The sequence below is a fragment of the Dicentrarchus labrax genome, unplaced genomic scaffold, assembly GCF_905237075.1.
Source record: "Dicentrarchus labrax unplaced genomic scaffold, dlabrax2021, whole genome shotgun sequence".
Lineage (NCBI taxonomy): Eukaryota > Metazoa > Chordata > Actinopteri > Moronidae > Dicentrarchus > Dicentrarchus labrax.
In genome coordinates this window covers 3,517,570-3,538,981 of record NW_026136717.1, presented here as the reverse complement: position 1 = coordinate 3,538,981, position 21,412 = coordinate 3,517,570, and the positions used below count along the sequence as shown (strand labels likewise).

The 21,412-nt window shown below is 40.6% G+C and overlaps 1 protein-coding gene across 2 annotated transcripts in view; it reads right to left on the bottom strand.

Annotated features, from left to right (window-relative positions):
• ablim2 (actin binding LIM protein family, member 2) overlaps positions 1–21,412 on the bottom strand; it is a 75,620-nt gene that overhangs the window by 17,104 nt on the left and 37,104 nt on the right. Inside the window, exons 7-15 of one of the 2 annotated variants that reach the window (XR_007880307.1) lie at positions 15,761–15,848; positions 14,873–14,931; positions 13,747–13,788; positions 12,347–12,424; positions 12,048–12,191; positions 10,232–10,264; positions 9,190–9,307; positions 7,068–7,352; positions 1,929–2,036 (exon numbers count right to left, since the gene is read on the bottom strand). Coding sequence is in view for 1 of the 2 variants with exons in the window: in XM_051375309.1 (XP_051231269.1) it covers positions 1,929–2,036; positions 6,323–6,394; positions 7,068–7,352; positions 9,190–9,307; positions 12,048–12,191; positions 12,347–12,424; positions 13,747–13,788; positions 14,873–14,931; positions 15,761–15,848 (994 nt within the window). In the remaining variant the exon portion in view is untranslated. Of the gene's footprint in view, positions 1–1,928; positions 2,037–6,322; positions 6,395–7,067; positions 7,353–9,189; positions 9,308–10,231; positions 10,265–12,047; positions 12,192–12,346; positions 12,425–13,746; positions 13,789–14,872; positions 14,932–15,760; positions 15,849–21,412 lie in introns of both variants that reach the window. The other variant, XM_051375309.1, reaches the window with a different exon arrangement.

Genomic DNA, 21,412 nt, shown 5'->3' with positions numbered 1-21,412 from the left:
AGAAAGAGAGAGAATGGAGAAAAAGAAGCATGAGTTAGCAGTTATTGAGAGATGAGGTATTTCGAAGCAGCAGAGGGGGGGTCGCAGTAGAGACATCATTTGTCATTTTTTTAAGGCACATCAGAAACATCAACACTTTTAATATAACTCATGCAACATATTCAACATATATCATTGGTCTTTGTTGAATGGGAGGTTATTTGATGCAGAACAATTCAGTGACACTCAAAGAATAATATCTGAAACCACACATGGTCCCCAGACATCAAACAGTCTAGTTGTATTAGCATTCTTTGGGGAGATTTTCAAATTAAAACAAAAAGGCCACCTAAATTAATAGTATAAACATCCCAACAACAGAGGAAAAGTTGAAAGTTAATTGAAGTCTTGTTGCATTAACTGTACTGTTAGATGAAGTGCCTCTGGAGGATAATGGGGACAGCATGTTTTACCCTAAAGCTGATCTAATCCATTTTAGTGTCAGTGGACCCAGACAGGCCTCTGACAGAGATGCTTAGTAACAACTGTCACACATTAAGCCACAGCAGAAACATGACTCACAATAAAACAACACATCTGGGTTTTTTTCCCTGGCTTGTTTCAGTGCCTGCCAGCATCTGAAACAATATCCATATAAAAGCAATAAGGACGATGACTATGAAGGCCATTAAGTGGATAATCGCTGGCTGTTTTTTCCACTTAACTTGCTTCCAACATGGGAGGTTTTTTTTTTTCCTCTGCATGACTGACAGTGTAATTGTCAATGGGAACAATATGTTGAATCAAACGTATTTTCCTGGACTGGACTGGAAGTAATGAAGGATATACTGTTTAGCGTCAACTCCTGTCCCAATATACTGTAAATATAATTGTAAGTGATGCAATCTCATGTCGGATCATTGCTGTGTCAAGAAAAAATTGCTTTGAAATTAGCAAACAGTAGGGACATGGGAGAGGAAAGAGTCCTAGGAAACAATCCATAAGACAAAGGCAAGTCGACTGTTGTGAACTTCCCTCGTACTTAGTGTTTTCTCCTCAAATTCACAGTAGTCCGGAGGTCACAAATGGGGCTAAATGCTCTGTAGTTTAGTCTGCAGTTATAAAATCCAAAGCTGTAGCATACCAACAGTGGTGTAGGTGTTTAATCGTGTAAATAGTTAATCCCTTGACATCAGATGAAGCCATTTGTTCTTTATATATGTATATATTATATGGCTCTGCTGCGACACCTTGTGGAAAAACTACCCAAAAACAATGTACTGGTGTACAAGTGGCGTTCATCAAGTTGAAACACGCTATTTAAGAGTTTTTACGTTTTTTTAGTTAAAATGGTTTGCTAAATCGGACTTGGAACACTCATATAAGCAAACCTAAAATAAACATAACAGGTTTAGGAAAGAATATGAAATTGTTCATCCACGAGGGCCCATATGCTACACATGACAGTTTCACAAGAATTCTCTGCATGTACCTGGAAAGAAAGCGGTCCAATGCACAGGAAAATAAAGGTCTAATCTGGTCAAAGTTAGCTTACTTGTTAAACATGAATCAGTAGCTGAACACCAAGTAAAAATCCTACATTTATACATCCTAACCTCCATTGGTTGATTGATTTTCACCTTGCTGTAGTAATCGCTGCTGGGCAGGTTAGAGATAAAACAACTTGACTTTAACCTTTCAACCACAGGTCAGTGAAACAATGCTGTTCAGCTTGGTGTTAGTAGTATGATATCATTTACCACTCAGAGAGAGATTGTAGTGGTAAAGTTGGGACCAATTATTTTTGGAAAGCTTGTTTCTTTTTTTGTTATGATCTCATTATAATTATAATTCCAGGTCACTAATGACAGCATACTCTATAAATAGTGTAAAGAAGTAGGAAAAATGAAAAGTTGAGTTGCGAGCCAAGCGGTGCAGATATGGCCTACCTGGTATGTGGAAATGCCGGGGAGCAGCCATGTATGTAGAAGTGGAGGAGGGGGATTTGCCATCAGAATAGGTGGATAAGCTGGGGGTACTCCGACCACTTTCACTACCTCCAGTTGGGAACGGAGTTTGGTGGGCATTGGATATGAGAGGCAAAAGGGAGAGGGTTTTTGGAGAAAACAAAGGGCATAGGGGGGCAAAAAGGCAGCGTTATGGTAAGCATATTGATAAATCTCAAACATGAAGCTGTGATTATTACAATGATGCAGGTGACTTGATAACCCAGCCATTTACTGTACTTATATTTACTGTTCTGAAACAATGTCTTGAACAAATTCACTGAATTTTTGATAGAGAATCCTCCTGGTCTACTGATCTGTTAAATGGTGAGAAACACAAATAAGCCTGTAGTATTTTCAAATGCTACCACTTTAGCATAGTATAGCATACCATCCCTAAGCAAGTATCCTAGGTCTCTGGCAAATCTGTCACATCTGGAACACCTCCACAGGAAAGCAAGCTAGGTACCTGAAAAAGTACTATTAAATTAGACCACCTACCCTTCACAGAAACCTCTCTTTTGCAGTGTTTTATTCATTTTACCCAAAGCTTGATGACTGTAGTGCAATGTCAAGCCAGAATTACTACTGCTGCTTCTAACTTGCTGTCAATATCACAAACTCTTTTACCCTCACTTGTGAAAGAGACCCAATAACAGACCCTCCAAGACTTGAAGATACTGATCTTGGCTGTATGACACTTGCATGGTCGATGTAAATGGGTGGGCTCTGTGCAATTTGCCCGAGGGAATCAATTCAGACACACAGGATCAAAGCGCAACATCCCTATGAATGCCTGGCCGCCATGAGCCATTTACACCACCTTTTCTGACAACTCCTGCTTAAAACACAAAAGGTTTAAGGGATCATGAGGCCCATCTTTTATTATAACATTCATACTGAAAATCAAGATCAAGTGAGCTTTTGCCCTCCTGCTCCACGGAAGGTTTCTGTCCTCCATGAGTGTTACTGGTTGACAAGTGTACTACCTCAGTCACTTGCTCCAGTTCAGAGCCTATGATCCGATGAAGCCAACAGGACAACATACTAATCCTAGTATTACTAGTAATAGTATATCAATCGGTTTCAAACTGATCCACACATAAAAAGGACCAATGGATATTTAAAATGTTCTTGCTGTTTCTAACTTCACTGGCAAAATACTTCACGCAAATACTTCAGATCTGGTGGATGCCTGGTGAAAAAGGTGCTGAGCTGCTGCTCGTGTGAATGTGAATGTGTCCTGTAATAGACAGGGGACTTTTCCAGGATGTATGCTGCCTCCTGCCCAAAGTGAATTGGGGCAGGGTCCAGTCCCCCGCAACTCTGTACAGGATAAACCCAGCTCATTTTTACATCTATAGCACACCACAGGACTGCTGGTTTTGGGAAGTCCCCTGAAATGTTTGGGAACAGCTGTTGAAGAGGAGCTGCTATTGTTCTGAAAAGCTTATTTGAATTGTAAAGCAGCTCCGCTCTATACTGTTTTCAAAAGTTACCTCCCACTGCTGGGCCAGAGCAATGGTTTATCTGGAAGCACTGGAGGATCACAGAGACTTTGTTCTCATCACTTAACAGTTTACACTGCAAAATAACCGATTTTATTAGTATTAGTTTATGTGAAGGTGCCAAAATAATGGCCACCAAAGTGACTTGTACCCTATTGGTTATATGACTTTTGTCTAGTTTTTATGTGTTTTGTTGTGTGAGATTTAGATTTTGCTGACTGCATGCATGTGTGTGTTTTGTTTCTGTGATCACAACAGGGGTCCACCCCATTGTGCTACATTACAGGCAAGCTGGGTGATGGAGTCACTGACACCCTTAAGGCCAAAAGTAATAAACACTCTACATCCAGAGATTGAAGAAGAAAGAGAGAGAGAGTTTGAGAGTGTGCATGAAAGAGAGTGTTAGCTGATTGAACACACACTCCCTCCTCCCCCCAGACAGTGAGGAACCATCGGCAGCAATCTGGATGCAAGTGGATGAGATCACTGACTCAAACACAGCAGTTCTGTTAGTGCTGGTCTGAGTGATCTCCTACACGTACACACACAAACGTACACATGCCCATAAACGCACACCAGAGTACTGTTAGTGCAGGTTTAAATGTAGGGCAGATCCTCCATACAAAACATCTGGAGTTAAAGCAGGAGGTGTTGGAGGCTTGCAAAGTTTAGGGAGGAGATGCTTTATAATTCATGTGAAAGGATTACATATTTGACAAAAGGTGAAGGCCATTCATTAATCAAAAACCATTAACAGAATAACAAGATATAAAAGATGGTTTTGGGATCATTTACAAGGAATCAGGGAGATAAAAACAAAAGCATGCCATATTCATTCTTGCCAGGTCCTTTCCTCAACTCTTCATCAATTTCCATCATAAGAAAACTCATCTAAGTAGCCTGAGTCTTGCTTAAGTCTTACTACCGCAGAAAATGATCTGCAGAAACCTGATAGCTCATTAAAGCACAAGCCTGTTGCATGAAAACAAATATCCCTCTTTCACGGCATGTTAGGAACCGCTAGGGCCTGAACAAGGCTAGCGGCGCACTGTGTTACATGCCACTGCAACTGGCAACCAGACCCCAAATTACAGCTCGGCCCATTCGGGCTATTTCATTCCTACGTTCCCCCTCCTCGCTTTCATCTTCCCCATCGGAGAACTCCCTCTCAGCCTCTCCACCCTGTCATGGAAAAACCACCAAAACCCTGGACCGCGTGTTCGTGATTTTCTGTGCAAATGTTTGAGAGGAAGCTCATGCTGTTTCCCTCTCTACCTCCTCCTTTTAATCAGTCATGTTCCAAGCAAGCATATGTTAGTGTTCCTACTGTAAGGGTTCTGTACAGTGCAAAATAATTTCCCTTTTGAGGCAAACGATATCTATAAATGAAAATGGCCCTGCTGTAGGAAGTCTTCAAATTAGGGCCATTAATTTTTATTCAAAATTTACCTTTTAAATGCTGTACTCTAACAATAATCTAGGCTATCTTCACTAATGCAGAATGGAGAAAACTGGTGAGGTGTGCTGAATGAATAATCATGACATTAAACTGTAAAGTAATGTCTGGAAGGAACACCACAGATGGAAAAATCAAGTTTAATGGTAAGGCTGTTTGCTGATCTCTTCAGTGAGGAAGTGATTACTTATGATCACTTATTTATCTGACCATTGGTTTATAGGTCATAATAACATTGTACTCGGGGCACCCTATAGCTCACCTGGTGCCATGTACCAAGGATGAGTCCTTGCTGCAGCGGCCATGGGTTTTAAATCTGACCTGTGGCCTTTTGCTGCATGTCATCCCCTCTCTCTACCCCTCTTTCCTGTCTATCTTCAGCTGTCATTATCCATTAAAGGCAAAAAGCTCAAAGGATATATTTAAAAAATATAAGAAAAAACTGATCCTGTACTCACCAAAATAATTGATGAGATCTTGGAAATAGTATAAGCAAAGTCAAAGAAATTTGCCTTAACAGATTTGGGGGTTTTTCCAACCTGTATGACGGTCTGACCACTCGTTCATAGATCTCAGCAACTACCTTGGTAAGTACAATGGTGTAGCCAATAGAATAGAATAGTGTGTTTTTTTAATTGCAGTACTCCTACCTGTTGTAAAATATAGTGATGAAACATTTGCAGATGACTAGTATACCTCTCTCTGTAATAGTTCTCGAGAGTCTCCAATAAAACATGCTGACTAATCATTATATTTTGGTATTTGTCAGTGCCTTGGCCAAAGGAGTTGTCTCCAAGGAATGCATTTGCTGATAAGGTACTTACTTGTGCCTCTGCCAAAACAACAGACCACACCAATGATTCTCTTCACCCTGCCTGCAAACCTTAATGTGTCTGTTTATCAGTCATCAAAACACATAGCCTGCACTCTCGATCAGATTTACATCAAGGACAAAAGCAGGTTAACACCAAAGGTTAAAGTTTAACACATGACAATGTGCAAGGGATCATTCAGGAAAAACAACAGGGTAGATTAAAGGTCAATGGCAGGCAAACAATTAGGTCAACAATCTGAACAGACAAGCACAAAAATAAAATCCCCCTTAACTGTCCTCTAAAACATAATGCCAAATGCATCAGGGTCACACTCAAGTCTACATAAAGTTAAACCATGCACGACAACAACCACGTCCACAGACACAAGTGAACAGGGCAAGCAGAATGAGAAAACTGAGTGGTCCTACGAATGTACCTTGATGCACCCCATGAAACCCGACAACACCACGATACCGGACAACAACATCACAAAACCTGCTAACCATACTAATAAGGGAGGGGAGACACAGAGAAGAGAAAGACTACTGGTGTTTTTACCGTTAGGAGGAGGTAAACTGAGATGCAGGGATGTCCTAGGTTTAGGGTCAGGTAGGGGCTCCTGTTTGAACCCTGAAGGGTAAGGGGATTGGGAGAAAATGAAGCAAAGGGAAGTGGTTGGATAAGCCTTTCTGCAGGGGTTGCATCGTGCAAGGGCAATGTGTAAAGTACTGGTTTGTGATGTTGATTTCAGGGACGTGTGGTATCGTGCATAGCATTAGCAGTTTCATGGCTTTGGTTCAAGAATGAACAAAAATAAATCTTCATCATGAGCGATCAAACAATGGTCACAGACCCAAATGCGGCAAACACAAGGTCAGACGTTCTGTTTCCTATTATGACTCATGGGTTTATGGTGAACCGAGAGACTGAAAGACCCAGAGTGTGAGTTTCCAACACATGGTTAATTTGGTGCTTAACCACAGTCCATGCCAAGTGAAGTCAGTTGAGTGGTTGTATCACAGCACTCCATTCTTCTCAGTCAAATACAGAGTGGACCTTGCTGCTGTGCGGAAATTAGCTACAGGTTTTCTAAAGGTAAATTTTTTAAACCTAAATCCAAGGGTTGCAGGCTTCTGCTCAGCTTGAAGAACACCTTGGGACCCTTGGGAATATTACCGTTGTGGAAGTTCTTGAAAATGCTGACGAATTTTGTTTCTGTCTAATGCTTGACAACAGCAATGATTCCAGCACGTTGTCCATTTTCTGTATTGGACCAGGTCTCGGTCTTATCGTGCTTTGATACCTCTGAAGTAAGGGATGTAGTTGTGCTGCTGCAGCATGGCCAGGGTGGTGGGGTTTAGGTGAAAAGACAAGCCTGCACTGCCACCTGCTGGTGTGGGTGAGTACTTGCCACAACCACCAACACCACCACTCCCTTCAGCCCCACCAGAGTACATGGGGAGGGAAGATGAGTCCCTGGCCCAGGTGGAGGGGTACTTAATGGTACCCATGGGGGTTGGTGGCAAAGGGAGAGAACTGGAGTCACGGGCCTGGCTGCTGTGTCTACCACCAAGGTATACCTCTGGCCCTGAATGTCCGATCAGATCACAGGAAACATGTTGAGTCAAAATTGTGAAGGTAATAAATACAATTTTGGATGGAAAAATAAAAATTAGTACAAATCCAGGCAAATACATTTGTGATCCTTTTACATAAGGTTGACAGTCAAGCTGGAATATTGATCTTAAAGATCTCTTAGATCTGTTGAAAAGAGAATAAGAGAATTCTACAATCATAATATTTTGGTTGTGTACAAATAAGAGGCTATTTTCATTTTATGAAGTAATCCCTAACATTATTGTCAAAATGGAATGAAATACACTTCAGGGCATAAGTTCTAAGATGGAGTGACACTGACATTATTCGAAATCATGGCCTCTATTTATCTCCAGCTCTATAAGTGTCTCAGAGTAGGAAATCAGTCCTAAATGACCAGAAATTCTTAGTGACACACATCTGAAACTACTTTTAGGCCTAGGGTAAAAAAGCTTTTCATCAACTTTCTTAACTTAGAAAATGACTCCTATCTTATCTTCAGGAGAGCTCCAGGGGTGAGTTGGCAGGACACGGTGCTCGGACAGAGACATTTTGTGGGAGGAGTGGTGTTTTTTGATAAGGCTTGATTACAACAAGCTTATTAAAAGATAATTTTGACAGAAACTGAATCATTTTGTCCCCGCAGAAAAAAACGTTCCGGCAGAAAATGCAGCTTTGCAGTGATGAATTGGATCTTTTACAACCAATACTTTCTGCAGTTATTAACCAACTTTTGATCACTCTTACAATGCCTAAAATAATGCACATTCAGCCAAAACCCTCTTTTAGTTATTTATTCGCCAAAGGCAGGACTATAATATTTAAGATAAGATATGATCATATGGGTCTTGCATGTATTTTCCAATAGTGGATGACTTTACAGAAAACTAATTTTTAGTTGGAATTTTACAGTGGAAGCGAACATTCCTTTTTTTTCCATGGGGTGCGCCACAGCCTAGAAAGGGTTTGTCACTCAGTGGATGTAGCCTTTGAATAACACTTTTTAAGCAAGTGGCTTCCCAATGTTTACTTAACAGCCTACTATGCTGTAATATGGGATTTAAGATAAGCATTGATTTTTACAGAATACTTTTGCATACAGATAAGTAGTGCTATATTCTGCATTTACATTTGTTTTCCATTGACAATTCATCAGTAAAACATCATCTCTACTTTGTGGTTTAGTGTGTTATCTCTTAGGAGTCATCCTACTCCTGGCTGGAAAATCAGTGTCGGTAGCTTCATAACAAACTCTCAGCAAGGTGGTAAAGTGCTCGTAGTCCTAGGTCAGTACACTTCCTAGTAGGGATTCTGAGACGCTGGATAAATACGGGCCCAGAACAAGAAATAACATCATTTCTAATTTAAGAAATGCTTGAACATAAAGTATTAAAAAAGAATGACTGTTGGGGGAAAAGTTCATTAGGAGGTAAAAATAGCAGACTTTTACTTAGCTTGACAGCCATGCAGTTTTCAGATCATCCAATGGGTTTTGACAGAGTAATATAAGGGTTGCAGAATTTAATCAAGCCATAGAGAAAGCATGTAATTTAATTTCTGGTTTTAGGTATGGTCACCAGCAGGAAATCTTCTCAAAATGCAGGAAGTGATGAATCATTTGTGATGTTTGTAGCAGATGTTTTCTCCTAAATACAGTAAGCATTTTCCCCACCATCTTGTTCCCTAGCATTCATTCAAAGAGTATGCATGTGATCTTACTCATGGGTAATGTAATCCTTCAAAACTCAAACTTCACATAATATATAAGCATATATAAGGATTATATGGATAATGGGGCTGTGTGTGTAGTATGTGTTTGAGGTAGATACCTGGTCGGCTGTAATTCTGAGGGGACCGGGACGGGGTGTAGCGTCCATAGCCCCCCAGGGAGCTGTTGGAGCTGGGGCTGGAGGGCCTCCGCTGACGGGGTGACTTCTCCCCGTCACCCTGGACGCACAAACACATAAAGTAAAAAAAAAAAATTATTCGTGTTTCACCAAGAAACAAACATTACCTCACTGCTTAATCACAGCATCAGAGAAGAATGTGGGCATGACTCCATCTCTGATACATTCTTAATGAGACGGATCAATCATGTTGCAGGAAAATATTGTACTAAGGTCAAGATAACACAGATGTCAGGGGAAGTATGTCCAAGAGCAGATCAGGCTGATTCAAAACATGTATCGACAAATGGAAAATACAGTTTTTCAAGTCAGAAATGGACTTTAATACATGTGCCGAACAAAAATATAGGCACAAAAATGTGAAGAGGCAGACACGCTGTAAATGATGATCACTATCAGTAATGTACAGTCAGCAATGGGCTTAGAATACTGACCGTCACATCTTTACTTTCCCCTGTTTTATTTGATGGTTGGCATACAGTTACAAAGTGTTTCACTTTTGAAAATAATGCTCGTAGACTTATGACTATATTTCAAACAAAATTCAAGCTAATTCAAGCTAATGTTTGGCTGTCTGAATGTCTGACTGCTTGTGTTTCTTGCCCATTGGATTTCATAGTAGTGATCACCATGTTGCCATGTCTTAGTAATTATTATCATAACATAACATAAGAAATTACTATGAACATAAGACCAAAGTTGTAGTGAACTAATTGTAATTATCCTTTAAACGCATTTTAATGAATAATTGATAATTTAATTGAATCAGCTAAATCTTTATGGACCATTAAAACACAATAAAACCTTAAAATTTCAAACATTTAAACCCAACACAAGCCTTCCCAATCATAGTAATACAACTCCTATACGCCCACAGGCACACACACACACACACACACACACACACACAGACACAGGAAAGCCGGATGAAGGGTGCGACATCCACAGTGAGACATTGTATTACCTCAGTAGGAGTAGGAGAAAGCAGCTGGGGGGACTGCAAATGAAGAGTGGGAGAAAGCCAATGATTAGGACGAACTCATATGTGAGGTTATATGAGTTAACCATCCAACCATGAGAGTGATCATTCAATGTCGGTGAGTCAGTGAGGACATTCCTGATGGATGGATGAGCGAATTGAAGCGGGTCCAAAGTATACCGTTCGATTTACACGCTCACAGCAAAGGAATGGTAGTGTTTGTGAGAAAGCAGCAAGCACAGCGCTGATGAATGACTGTTACTGACTTCACTGTCAGAGTGAGGGGGGATGATGGAGGGGTGGCAAGGTGAAAAAATGAAAACAAATCTGGCAAAGGGAGAGACTACAAAAGGATGTTTGCTCAATCAAATCAAACTGGAGAACAAATCAGGTCTATTCAAATCAAACTTTTGTCATTAATCAAATCGCTGGGAAAAACAGGCATCTCACTCACTCTTGGTTTCACCACACACGGTATATTCAAGTTAGAATTGTGTGTATTCAAATTGGATGTTTACATATATTTAAAGTAGCTTCTATCAGCCAAAACAGCAGCCAGTATTAGCGTATTAGCCTAGTGTAGCTGTATTGGTATCTGTTGGCTGATAAGTGACAGTAAATGTTAGTATGGAAAGGCCAAAGATCTGTTCGAGGTCATTCACAGTGTCACCATTACATAATTGGTCCAGACATGTTTATTTCACAGTTCTTTAAAAACAAACAATAATAAAATAGAATCATAATAATAAAAAAGGAATATCTGCTGATATATCATTAACACAACCACCAACATCGTGGTTCATCCTAAAAAAGCACAGTCTATAATTTGAATCATTTATTATTTGGTTACCAGTTTTTAATAAGAAACCCAAAATAAAGTTTTTATCAACTGTTACTAAAGGCTTAATTAATACGTTAATTAAATTGTTTTATAGGCCATTAATAGAAAAACTGTTGGGTTGCCAGGTTGTGAAAACTCTCTAGCTAATGATTCATTTAGTCAAGTCATTTACTTTCAGTTCTCAGTTACAAATGTGGATTGGTCATCAGTAACGGGCCGCTGGTTTCTCACTGTCTAATTAGTCATCCAAAGGTCAGTAAGTGATCAATAAAAAGTTCTTATAATAATCATGTCTGAAACTGTAAATGTTAAAATGCTGTTGATAAAGGGACTTTGGTGTGGATGCTCTGCAGATCAGGTGAAGAGGTCAAAAGGAGGCCTTGAATTAAAAAACTAAAAACACCAGCCGGAGAGATTTCTGACAACCTCGCAACCCAAAAGTTGTTCTTAGTCTGTAATGCATCTACAAGCTACTAATATATGATTCATTAGCCAGTACATCCATTAGTTACAACTGATTAGCCCTTTATAAAGGTTGTCTTATTAGACAGTTAATCATTGAGATAGTCATACTTGATGACAACAAAGAGGAAGAAAGAAATTTGAGCAGTATTCTGATTCATTACTAAAGTCAGCGCTGCAACAAAAAAAAAAAGGAATTAAAGTATCAAAAGTAAAAGTACTCATTATACATCCAGAATGACCACTGTACATTATAGGTTTCCAAATCTTAAGCTGAAGTGTAAAAATGTTTACAAAGAAGTATTATACTTTAGTGCAGAGCTAGACTAAATGTACCTGGTTAATTTCCACCTCTAGATTAGAGCGGTGGTTCTCAAACTGCGGTGCGCTCCCCCTGCAGTGGCTCTGTGCCCCTGCAGGGGGGCTGCGCGCAGTTTGAGAGCCACTGGATTAGAGAGGCATAAAGATAGAAAGAAGTACTGAAAGAGGCTGGTTTACCTCTCCGTAGTGCCTCTCCTCAGACGGGTAGCTGACGTATGGAGAGTAGGACAGCATGTCAGGCCTGTCTATGTTATAGATGGCCTTGGTCTTTGGAAGGGCTGCCAGGTCTTTGTAGTCCAGCATCTCCTCTCCTAGTTTGGCCTGGCAAGAAGAAGACATTTATCCATAATGTACTGATATTTAATACATTTTCCTGATCTTATACATATGACTACAGATCATTTATGAGACTGCTTGGGAAAAGCATATGTGCTGCTGCTGCTCCCTGGTGGTGAGTAGCGGTGGTGCAGTCTTACATAGATGACTCTGCTGGGGGAGCCCGAGGCGCTGGAGGCTGGGACTGAAGTGATGCTCTCAGATGAAGTCCGGGTCACCTGAAACACATACACACACAGCTATATTTAAATACACTGGATGTACATGGGTTAAGGGAGGCGATAGAGACATATTAGGTACACTCATTGTTCATTCATTTAAGCTCATGCTTTGTGTAAAGAGTTATTTGTCTCAGATTTTCAATTGAAATCTGCCTTCTTTTCCTTTAAGCAACCACATTAAATTCTCTTCAGTGCAGCATGTGGTACAGTAGTTAGTTTTTATAAATGATCTATGGTTAGGCTTATTTTGTATGTAAAGTGTCAGAATATGGTGAAAAACACCTCTCCCAACTACTCAGAACACACGCTGATGTCTTGGTACCCCATGTTTAGTCCAACCAACAAATAGAAAATAAAAGATGTTCAATTTACAAAGAGAGAAATGAGAGAAAAGCAATTAGCCTATAAACACCATCCATTGCTGCCTGCCTCAGTGTCCTTTAATACTGTCCTGTGGCTTTAACATTAACCCTTAAATACATCCAAAATATAATTATCTTAACATAAACTTCACCGTACCCTTGAGTCTAATCGCAACCTTAAAATGACATTAAATGAAGTTAAGAGAGAAATTATTGAGGATTTTTAAAAATGTGTTGACTTGATTTTCTGCATGAACTGCAGAGCTAGCTGTTTTCCTTATGCTAAGCTAGGCTAACCACATCCTAAACACACAGACATGAGATTTATTTTATCTTCTCATCTCACTCTAGGAACTCTAGGAACTGTATTTAATGTATATTCAGAAACAATTTTCAACTTTAGCCTGAATATAAATCATGGACTTTTTTTTATCATTGTTGGTACATTTTGTCCATCCCCAGCAGTACAAGAGCAAATTTTAATTAAAAAAGATATTAGTGAAGCTGTGCCGGGCGAGTCACAGCTGTTGTTAAAGCACACAAGTTGAACACAGAGAGTGGACTTTCCCCTTCTTTACCCTAAATATTGGTAGAAATACTTTTTCTCATCTTTCATTGTCAGCAGTTACGTCCTCTCTGTCTGTCAAGTTGTGTGAGTGTTACTCTACAGATACAGTTGATATACCCCACAGATGCAGGTACTGACACACAGCAGTCATCTCTACTTGCTTGTTAAAGCATCCCTGTACATGCACCAACTGATAATCAGCATCATCAGTCGCCAACCAATCCACGGTCTTTACAGTAGGTGGCCTGTGGGTGTGGCTGCTGAACAACCTGAAGCAAATATAGGCTAGTAGTAAGGTGTCAACAGTTAGGATCAACCCATGCAGCAGATAGTTGTGGGTGGGGGTTGAGCGGGGTTTGGGTGGGTGCAGGACGTACAGGAGCACCAACCTGTTGCTCAGGGACGTCAGTGAGCTGTATCCGGACCTGCTTCTGGGGAGGAGACGGGTTATGATGAGGAATGAGGATGGGAGATGGAGGAAGGGCAGATACTGGTTGTAAAGCTGCAGGGCTGCTGATACAATGGTATAATAATGGCATTTTGTACTGAACTCTTGATTAAACTCCTCTTCACTGTGATCAGTCAGTCACATCCTCCTTATAGACTTTGGGAATACTCTTTTATGCTGTGCAGAAACCTGAGGACAGGTACAGAGTGTCTGTATGGGTCTCAGTGACAGGTGATACATGTCTCATTGTCCACTGATCTAACTGGAAGCGATGTGAATGAGCAAATATCAGCTTGTTTCCCTTTTTTTCCCAATGAAGATATCCTAACCTGCTCCGTTTGCCAGTGAACAAGAGTGACGCGCCACTTGTTAGAAAACCGCTCGCCCTGATTCTGATTTTTGCATAGTTTCGCACACTTTCTTCACCTCCAGCCTGCTAAAACAAAGTGTGACGATAAGTCTGGCTATGTGAGACTAGTCAGCATTCAACATGGTCAGGGCTTTCTGCCAGAAACCGTGATGACGGGACTATTTTACGAGGTTAAGAAGCAGTAACCTGACTGCACCAGATTGTTCCTCAAAGAATGCTGATTGGTCCAGTACCACTGTAGTTGGACCGTAAATGCACAGTTTGAACCCTACAGTTTGCTCGCCTTCTGTATGATTGGAAGGGATTGGAGGGGAGCAGCAATGATCAGTTTTCATACACACAAAGAAATTGCAGACAAATAGTAGGCACTTATGCCGCTTACTGATGGTCTCCCAAAGGAGTCAAGACAGTTGAATTTCAAAGGGTTTCAGTGCTTATCAGGGAGGTCAAAGACAAAATTGGAACCTTAGCCTTCAGTTTCAACCAATCTTATCTCTCCATTTACAGCTGTACCATTCAGAAACCAACAACATCTCAAAACTTCCCATATGGCATCCAAGTGTTTTAAGAAATGAGGTGCTGTGGTTTAATGTGGATCTATTTTAGTTCTATTTGGGGATTTGTGACGCAATAGCCTCAAGCACTGAATCAATTTTGATAAGTACACAGTTGTGGCTCTGCGGTCTTTTCCACCCACCTTACTCTTCTCCTCCTGCTTGGCTGCTTGTCTGCATGGAGGGTGCCAGATGGAAGATCCTGAAGACACAGAGACAGAGACAGAGACAGGAACTGAGAAACTGAGATTTTAATTTCCTTTCACATGTCCATTTGCTTTCTCGCCAACAGCTTGGTTCTGAAGCCTAGCGAAAATATCACAGCAACTAGGCTTCATTTTGTTCAGCCCATCGAACAGAAACTAACTCATTCATACACCGATGCACAGCATCAGGAGCAATTTGGGGTTCAGTATCTTGCTCAAGGATACTTCGACATGTGGCAAGAGGAGTCAGGGATTGAACCAACAACCTTCCAAGTAGTGGACGGCCCGTTCTACCTCTGCGCCACAGCCGCCCGCAACTACACGCGTAACTCATCTCTTCATCTGTTGTATTGACATTTTTTTCAGAAATCTATTTCCGCTACTAAATCAATTCACCCTGACGTGACAAGTAGCAGTTAAATAAGAGCTGAAGCACATGGAGCACCCAAGGCAGAGCACCAGCTGCTACTTTGTGTCAGCACCATAGCAGCAGTAAATAACATCTCTAGGAGTGTGGCGGTGTGACTCAGGCACACGTGTGCATGATTCATTCACCAAGCCGCTAACCAAGTTTATTAGGAACATGAAGGTCCACAATGCACTGAGTTTATGGTGATATATTGGTGTTAGTGAGAGGAAATAGGGGTGTTGAGAGTTTAGAGAGACCAGAATGAAGAAAAACAGTCACTAGATGTTTAGCTCTAGTGCTTTTTATTGTCTAACAATACAGTCATGTGTTTTATGATTAAATCCTTTGTGTACAGACATAAACAGCTACAGTACCCTGATGTTTGGATCAGAAGAACAGATTTAAACTGCTTTTACCTTGCAGATACATTTCTTCTCCCTCTGCAAACATCTGCTCACAGCGGGCACAGCGGGCACATGTGGGGTGGTAGTGCTTCTCTCCAGCCTGTTGAGCATAAACAAGAACAGGTTAGGACAATGAAGGATAGCACTTGTTGTTGGTTTTGGTCTCTTTAGGGGAACTATTAAAGGGGTACTGAATCAGTTTAGTAATAACCTTGGATAACTTCCTGGACTTGCAACATACAAGTTTACAAAAGGTACAAATGTAAGACTTTTAGCCCCTAGCATGAGTCAAGCTCCAAATATACTGCATCCTACACTTCCCTTAATGCAACTGGATAAAATCTTTTCATTAGGCATTCCCTGCTATGTAAATGGCCACATGTTTCAAACTCTACGCCACCAGTTTATACATGGGGTTTCTGTTATAAATTAATTCAGAACTCAGATAACCCTGATGACCTCATCATGGGATATTTTGTCAGACTTTACAAAGCTTCACCAGAGTCACAGAGCTGTACTCCCCATGGTAAAATTCCTAAAATCAACAGTGACCCTTTAAAACAGAAAATAAACAATGACACCAGTCCTATAAAATCAGTTGCAGAAAGCAATTCCATAAGGAAAAAAAGATAAAATGTTCGAATTAAGTACTCATGGTACTCACACTGAATACTTTTGACTAAGTATGTCAAGATTTGTACTTTCTATCTCATAACTATGACTATGACTATTGACCTAAGTCAAACATTTCACTTAATTTTTAATAATCAAGAAGTATTAACTAATCATTTTGAGTCACACAAATGTGACCCAGTATCTCATATAATTTTTAGTCACATGAGTATTTTTTAGTATTTTATCATGACTAACTTTTCATATATGTTATTTCTTTTCCTGGCAGGAATTGGCTTCCGTACATGAAGGATCCATACATTCCTATTTACCTCACTAGTTCTTAGGAGACATGGCAATATAATATAAAAGAATAATCTGGTAAATGTTTAGTCGTAATAATGAAGACAATTTAACACAGACAGAAAATAAAAACACACACTCGTGCAGTGTGGTGGATAATAGACAAACAAGAAAACACTGGCAGTGAATTTCACAGCTGAGTGCCCAACATATTTATGAATTAAAACTATCTCTAGATGCCTTCTCTCATTACTCAGAGCTCATAATGGTTTTGGGAAAAATGGTATTCTTTCCCATCACACCTACAGCCCCAACTATGATACAGATACATTGGTGTTTGTGCCTGTACACAAGCTCAAAAAGCTATTTGCATGCCTGAAGGCACACTTTATTACATAATTCATAATTAGCTCATTAAAAATGCTGATGCAGCATGAATAACCAGTCCCGGGAGTGTTGCTAAGCTAATTGTAATTCAGAGTGCAATTAGCACTGATTAAAGGGCCACCAGCTACAAATGACAACATAGAAAAGGTTGTGATTTATTATTTAGCCACAAGGTGGAGCACTTGTGTTGAGTATGGAGCACTGCAGTTGCATTCAGCGATAGAAAGATGCACGAGTAACATGGATATCAAAGCATTCCAATAAATTTGCCTTCTTGAATTACAACTGATCAATAATCATGAAAATGAAAAAATCCAAGGTGCATGTAATAGTTGTTCATCTAAACAGCTTCAGTATCAGAAGTAAAAAATGTCTTTCACTGCCCAACTCGATATGTCCAAAACAAATGTCCGAATAAACCTAAACACTGAGTCGGCAGTGTCTGACCATTTATCATGACCTGTGTGTTTAGCATGGAGATGCTATTATGTGGCTTGACATTTAGAAGCTAATGGAGGTGATATGTCCTTCCCAGAGCTTGAGTAAGAGCCCACAAGGCAGTGCGAGGGGAGGGGGTCATCATTAAGTGGATGGATGCGTCTGTGATATTGCTTTGAAGTCATAGTGTGGATTGTTTCTGGGCTTGTCAAACCACAGGGCCACTGGGATATACAGTAGAGGTCTTCTGGGGTCCTTGTAACTGAAAACCAACCTGGGAAAACAGCTGGACCAGGTCCAAAACGCTGCTTCCAGTGTTGGTTGTCTCTCTCTCTCCTATTGGGAACTGTTATGGTCTAATTGGTGTCCATTCAGATTCTGATTCTATTCACATTTTGCTGTATGCATGTCAGGTTTTGGGTGGGTTTTCCATGGGCCCATTTTGGCATTTTGGACCTGTGAAGATCTCTGGGAGCAACAATCAGTGAGGCGCAGTGCCCTGTTCATTCTTAGTTGTCACAGCTGGTTCAGAGATTGGAAGTAGCAAACCGTGGGTCCAAAAACAGATTTTCTCTTAAAAAAAACCCCCTCCTTTCTAACACAACATTTACAACAGTCTGTTGAGTAATTCAAATACCATTCTTCTTGCTCAGTGTTTTACTCAATACTGGTGCCTTATTCTGTGTTGTGACAACAAAAACCATCATTGGAATCAAGAATTATCTCACTCTGTTGGCAGATCTTCTTGTTTTAAAGCACATATGATTTATGAACTCAATAATAAGCTAAACGACTCAAGATGGATACTTTTTTGCGATTAAGTCTTTCTTTTTTCTCCCCTTACAAAACAGTCATCGGACGTCTGCTGATTTCTGCCTCCCAAAGGCATCCCATCTTGCTTCAACAGCGGCCTGATTACGCACAGTCCCTCTGAGGTCCGTCCATTTTGCTGTGTCATCTCAATATGGAACGATACCAGAAAACAGGACGTCAACACCCTATTTCTTGGATAACACCTCTGCTCAATGCTTATCTGGACCAAATGGACAGCAGATGGAGAGAGCAAGCAACCCGAGACATGAAGAACTGACCAAAAAGGAGCAAGGAGACATCAGGTCCAGGTATTATTGTGAGAAAGTACGGTCAGTTGCTTGAAAACTGGCAGCGTGTTGTGGACGCCATGCCAGAAGCTCATACTTGAAACAGATAGACAGAAGTTGACTGGGAAGCATCGGGGCCAGAAGATAAAAGGCCGGAACTGGATTAAAATTTCAACATGGAAAGTATGAGAAGGCCGGAGAGGAGATAGCACTGCAATCAAATCCTTCCTTTGTCAGAATCCAAGGCTGCATGAGGGGAAAATTATCATATTCAATGTCCTGCAGGACTGATAAGTCAAGGAAGAGGAGGGGTTGAGGATGCTTTGTAGGGGGATGAACGTGAAAGCTGATGATGGGATGTTTTACTTTGGAATGGGGCTGTAGCTGGTCAGCCAGGGTTGAGGTTTGTGGCTGAGACTCCTGCAGAGTTTAAGGTTTTTGAAACAGTCGTGGTTTAGAGCTGGGACTGATCATGGTAGCTGCGTGGTGAAAGGCCAGGTGAAGTTGCAAATAGCTGCCGAGCATTTTCTACCTCTGTGTTTACCCAATTACATACGGACAATCTGCTTTCTCAAAATGATCCTCTCTATAATGCCCTGTCCATTCCCTCATCTCGCAATTGCAGAAACCAGTCAGGCGTGGGAGGTGATCCATTTAGAAGATTGGAATAGAGTTTGGTAGACACGGCTACAGCACAAACACACACAGAAAATCAGTGATGCCCATCAGAGTCTAGGTCAGTCCATCATCAAGTGTAAGTCCAAGTCAAGTGTACCTATATCAAACTCTTTGTTATAGTTTCTAATTTAAAATACACACCTGTTTTCCTACTCAAAAGAAATTCAATCTATATCCAGTTCAAGCTTTTACAGTAGATTTCCTGTTATACATAGTCACACTCAGTATGCTTTAAACTAAGTAGGTCGTACTACATGTCATCCAAAAGACAAATACCTGTTCTGATTGGGCACATTCAAAGGTGGGATAAAATGGGGATAACAATGCAAACTTTCCTTAAGTCTTTCCTCAAACTACTCAAGGTCTTGCACTTTGTTGTACACACAAAAACTGACTGAAGTTGTGTGAAAAATGAAAAAGAGAGCTTGACAGCTTGATTGATTGATTGCATGATTGTTATCAGACACTGTGAGACGATCTGACAAGCACTTTGTTTTAAGCATACTGAAACCTTAAGGTTACCTTATAGACTCTATTCATGGAAAAACATTCACCTTCCTGGATAAATAACTGTACTGGATAGCAGTAATCAACAGACTTGCCCACAAATAGTTTCCTAAATGAATTGTTGCTCTTGGAAAAGTGGTTTTAGATGTGGTTGGATGATCCGCAGAGCAGTTTCGAGGGTGATGAGTTAAACATTTTCAACTTGTCTGGAAGCATGAGCAGTGAAAGCAATGTTATGGTCAATGAGGGAAATCAAACAGGGCTACCTGCACATGATCAGCGGCACAATGGCTTTGCACAGGCATGCGCCAATGTTTTCTCATGGACATAACAAAGAGAGTGAACCTAATGGCAGGGCTACCTTGAGTGTTACTTGGATTTTAATGCATTGCCTGCCTCAAAGTTCAGTAACTTTACAGCTGTCTGTAATGTAAGATAATGTGACCAGTGATGGATGGTGCATGATGGGTTCTTACTTTCCTTATTCTCCAAAGGACAATTGTTTCCAGTGTATTTTTTTTTTGTGTTAAACTGAAATACATAATCCACTCTTTGCTAGGCTAGTTTAGATTTCCTAGCGCTCATTGCAGACATAAACTTCCACTACACTTTGGTTGGTGAAGACACTGTATACCACTGATACTGTCCAGAGAGCCTATCAACAAATCCAAGGAAAGAGACATCACATTACCTTCTCACACTATTTGATTGACAGGTGTTTTCTGGGAAAAGCAATAAATAAATGCCACAGCAATGAGCCACTGACCATTGATTCAACCTCCACCGCTGCCAGCTCCAGTTATTGACTTAAAACGTCCCCACAAATCAGACTCTTTGATCTCAACCAAATGCCATGACATTTTGAATGCTCAGTCTCTCTGTTACTGTTTCAAAGTGCAGCCCAGCACAGGTAGAGTGGCTGGAAATGGCTTCTATACTAATACACTGAGACAAGTCTGTGTGCTGACATTTGATTTAAAAATAACCATGGATACCAAAGGGCTGGGCCTGGATTTATTAAGCATGTCTCAGATGACCTACCCTATAGAAAATTTGATTTAATGTTTTATTAGTTTGCATGTAATATAATCTCTAATATCATACAATATTAACTCACCCCAGTTTGAAACCTTTCTTTCCTTTTTTGGCTTTCCTGAGTTCCTGAGTGAGTGATGAAGTAACACCATTGTTCAGTCGATTGGTGTTTCCACATTCCACATGTACCATAACTCCAGATTCTATAAGTGCAGCCTTAGTCTACACCCACATACTACATGGGCCCCTCTTCATTCTCACCCTGTGTATAAGTTGGACTGAGCGCTGTTAATTGGCTCCAACAACAACTTTTTCTTCAGCTATAGTTTAAGGAACCAGTGCAGCCCACAGCCTACAGGCCTTTTCCATCAACAGGTAACTGTCTTCGTTCTGGTTCAAGCACCTAGTCTTGAATCATTGGGGGAGTTTCAACCAAAAATAAATTGGTTCAGAACTTGACAAGTTGGTTCCCTACTGGAACCAAAAAATAGCAGGTCTTCCTTGGGAACCAAAGTGGGTGTGTCATATTCTACAGGACGTTGCACATTGTGCAGCACCCTCTGTTGATGATGCATCCAATTACTATTGTACCACTCAAAACTGG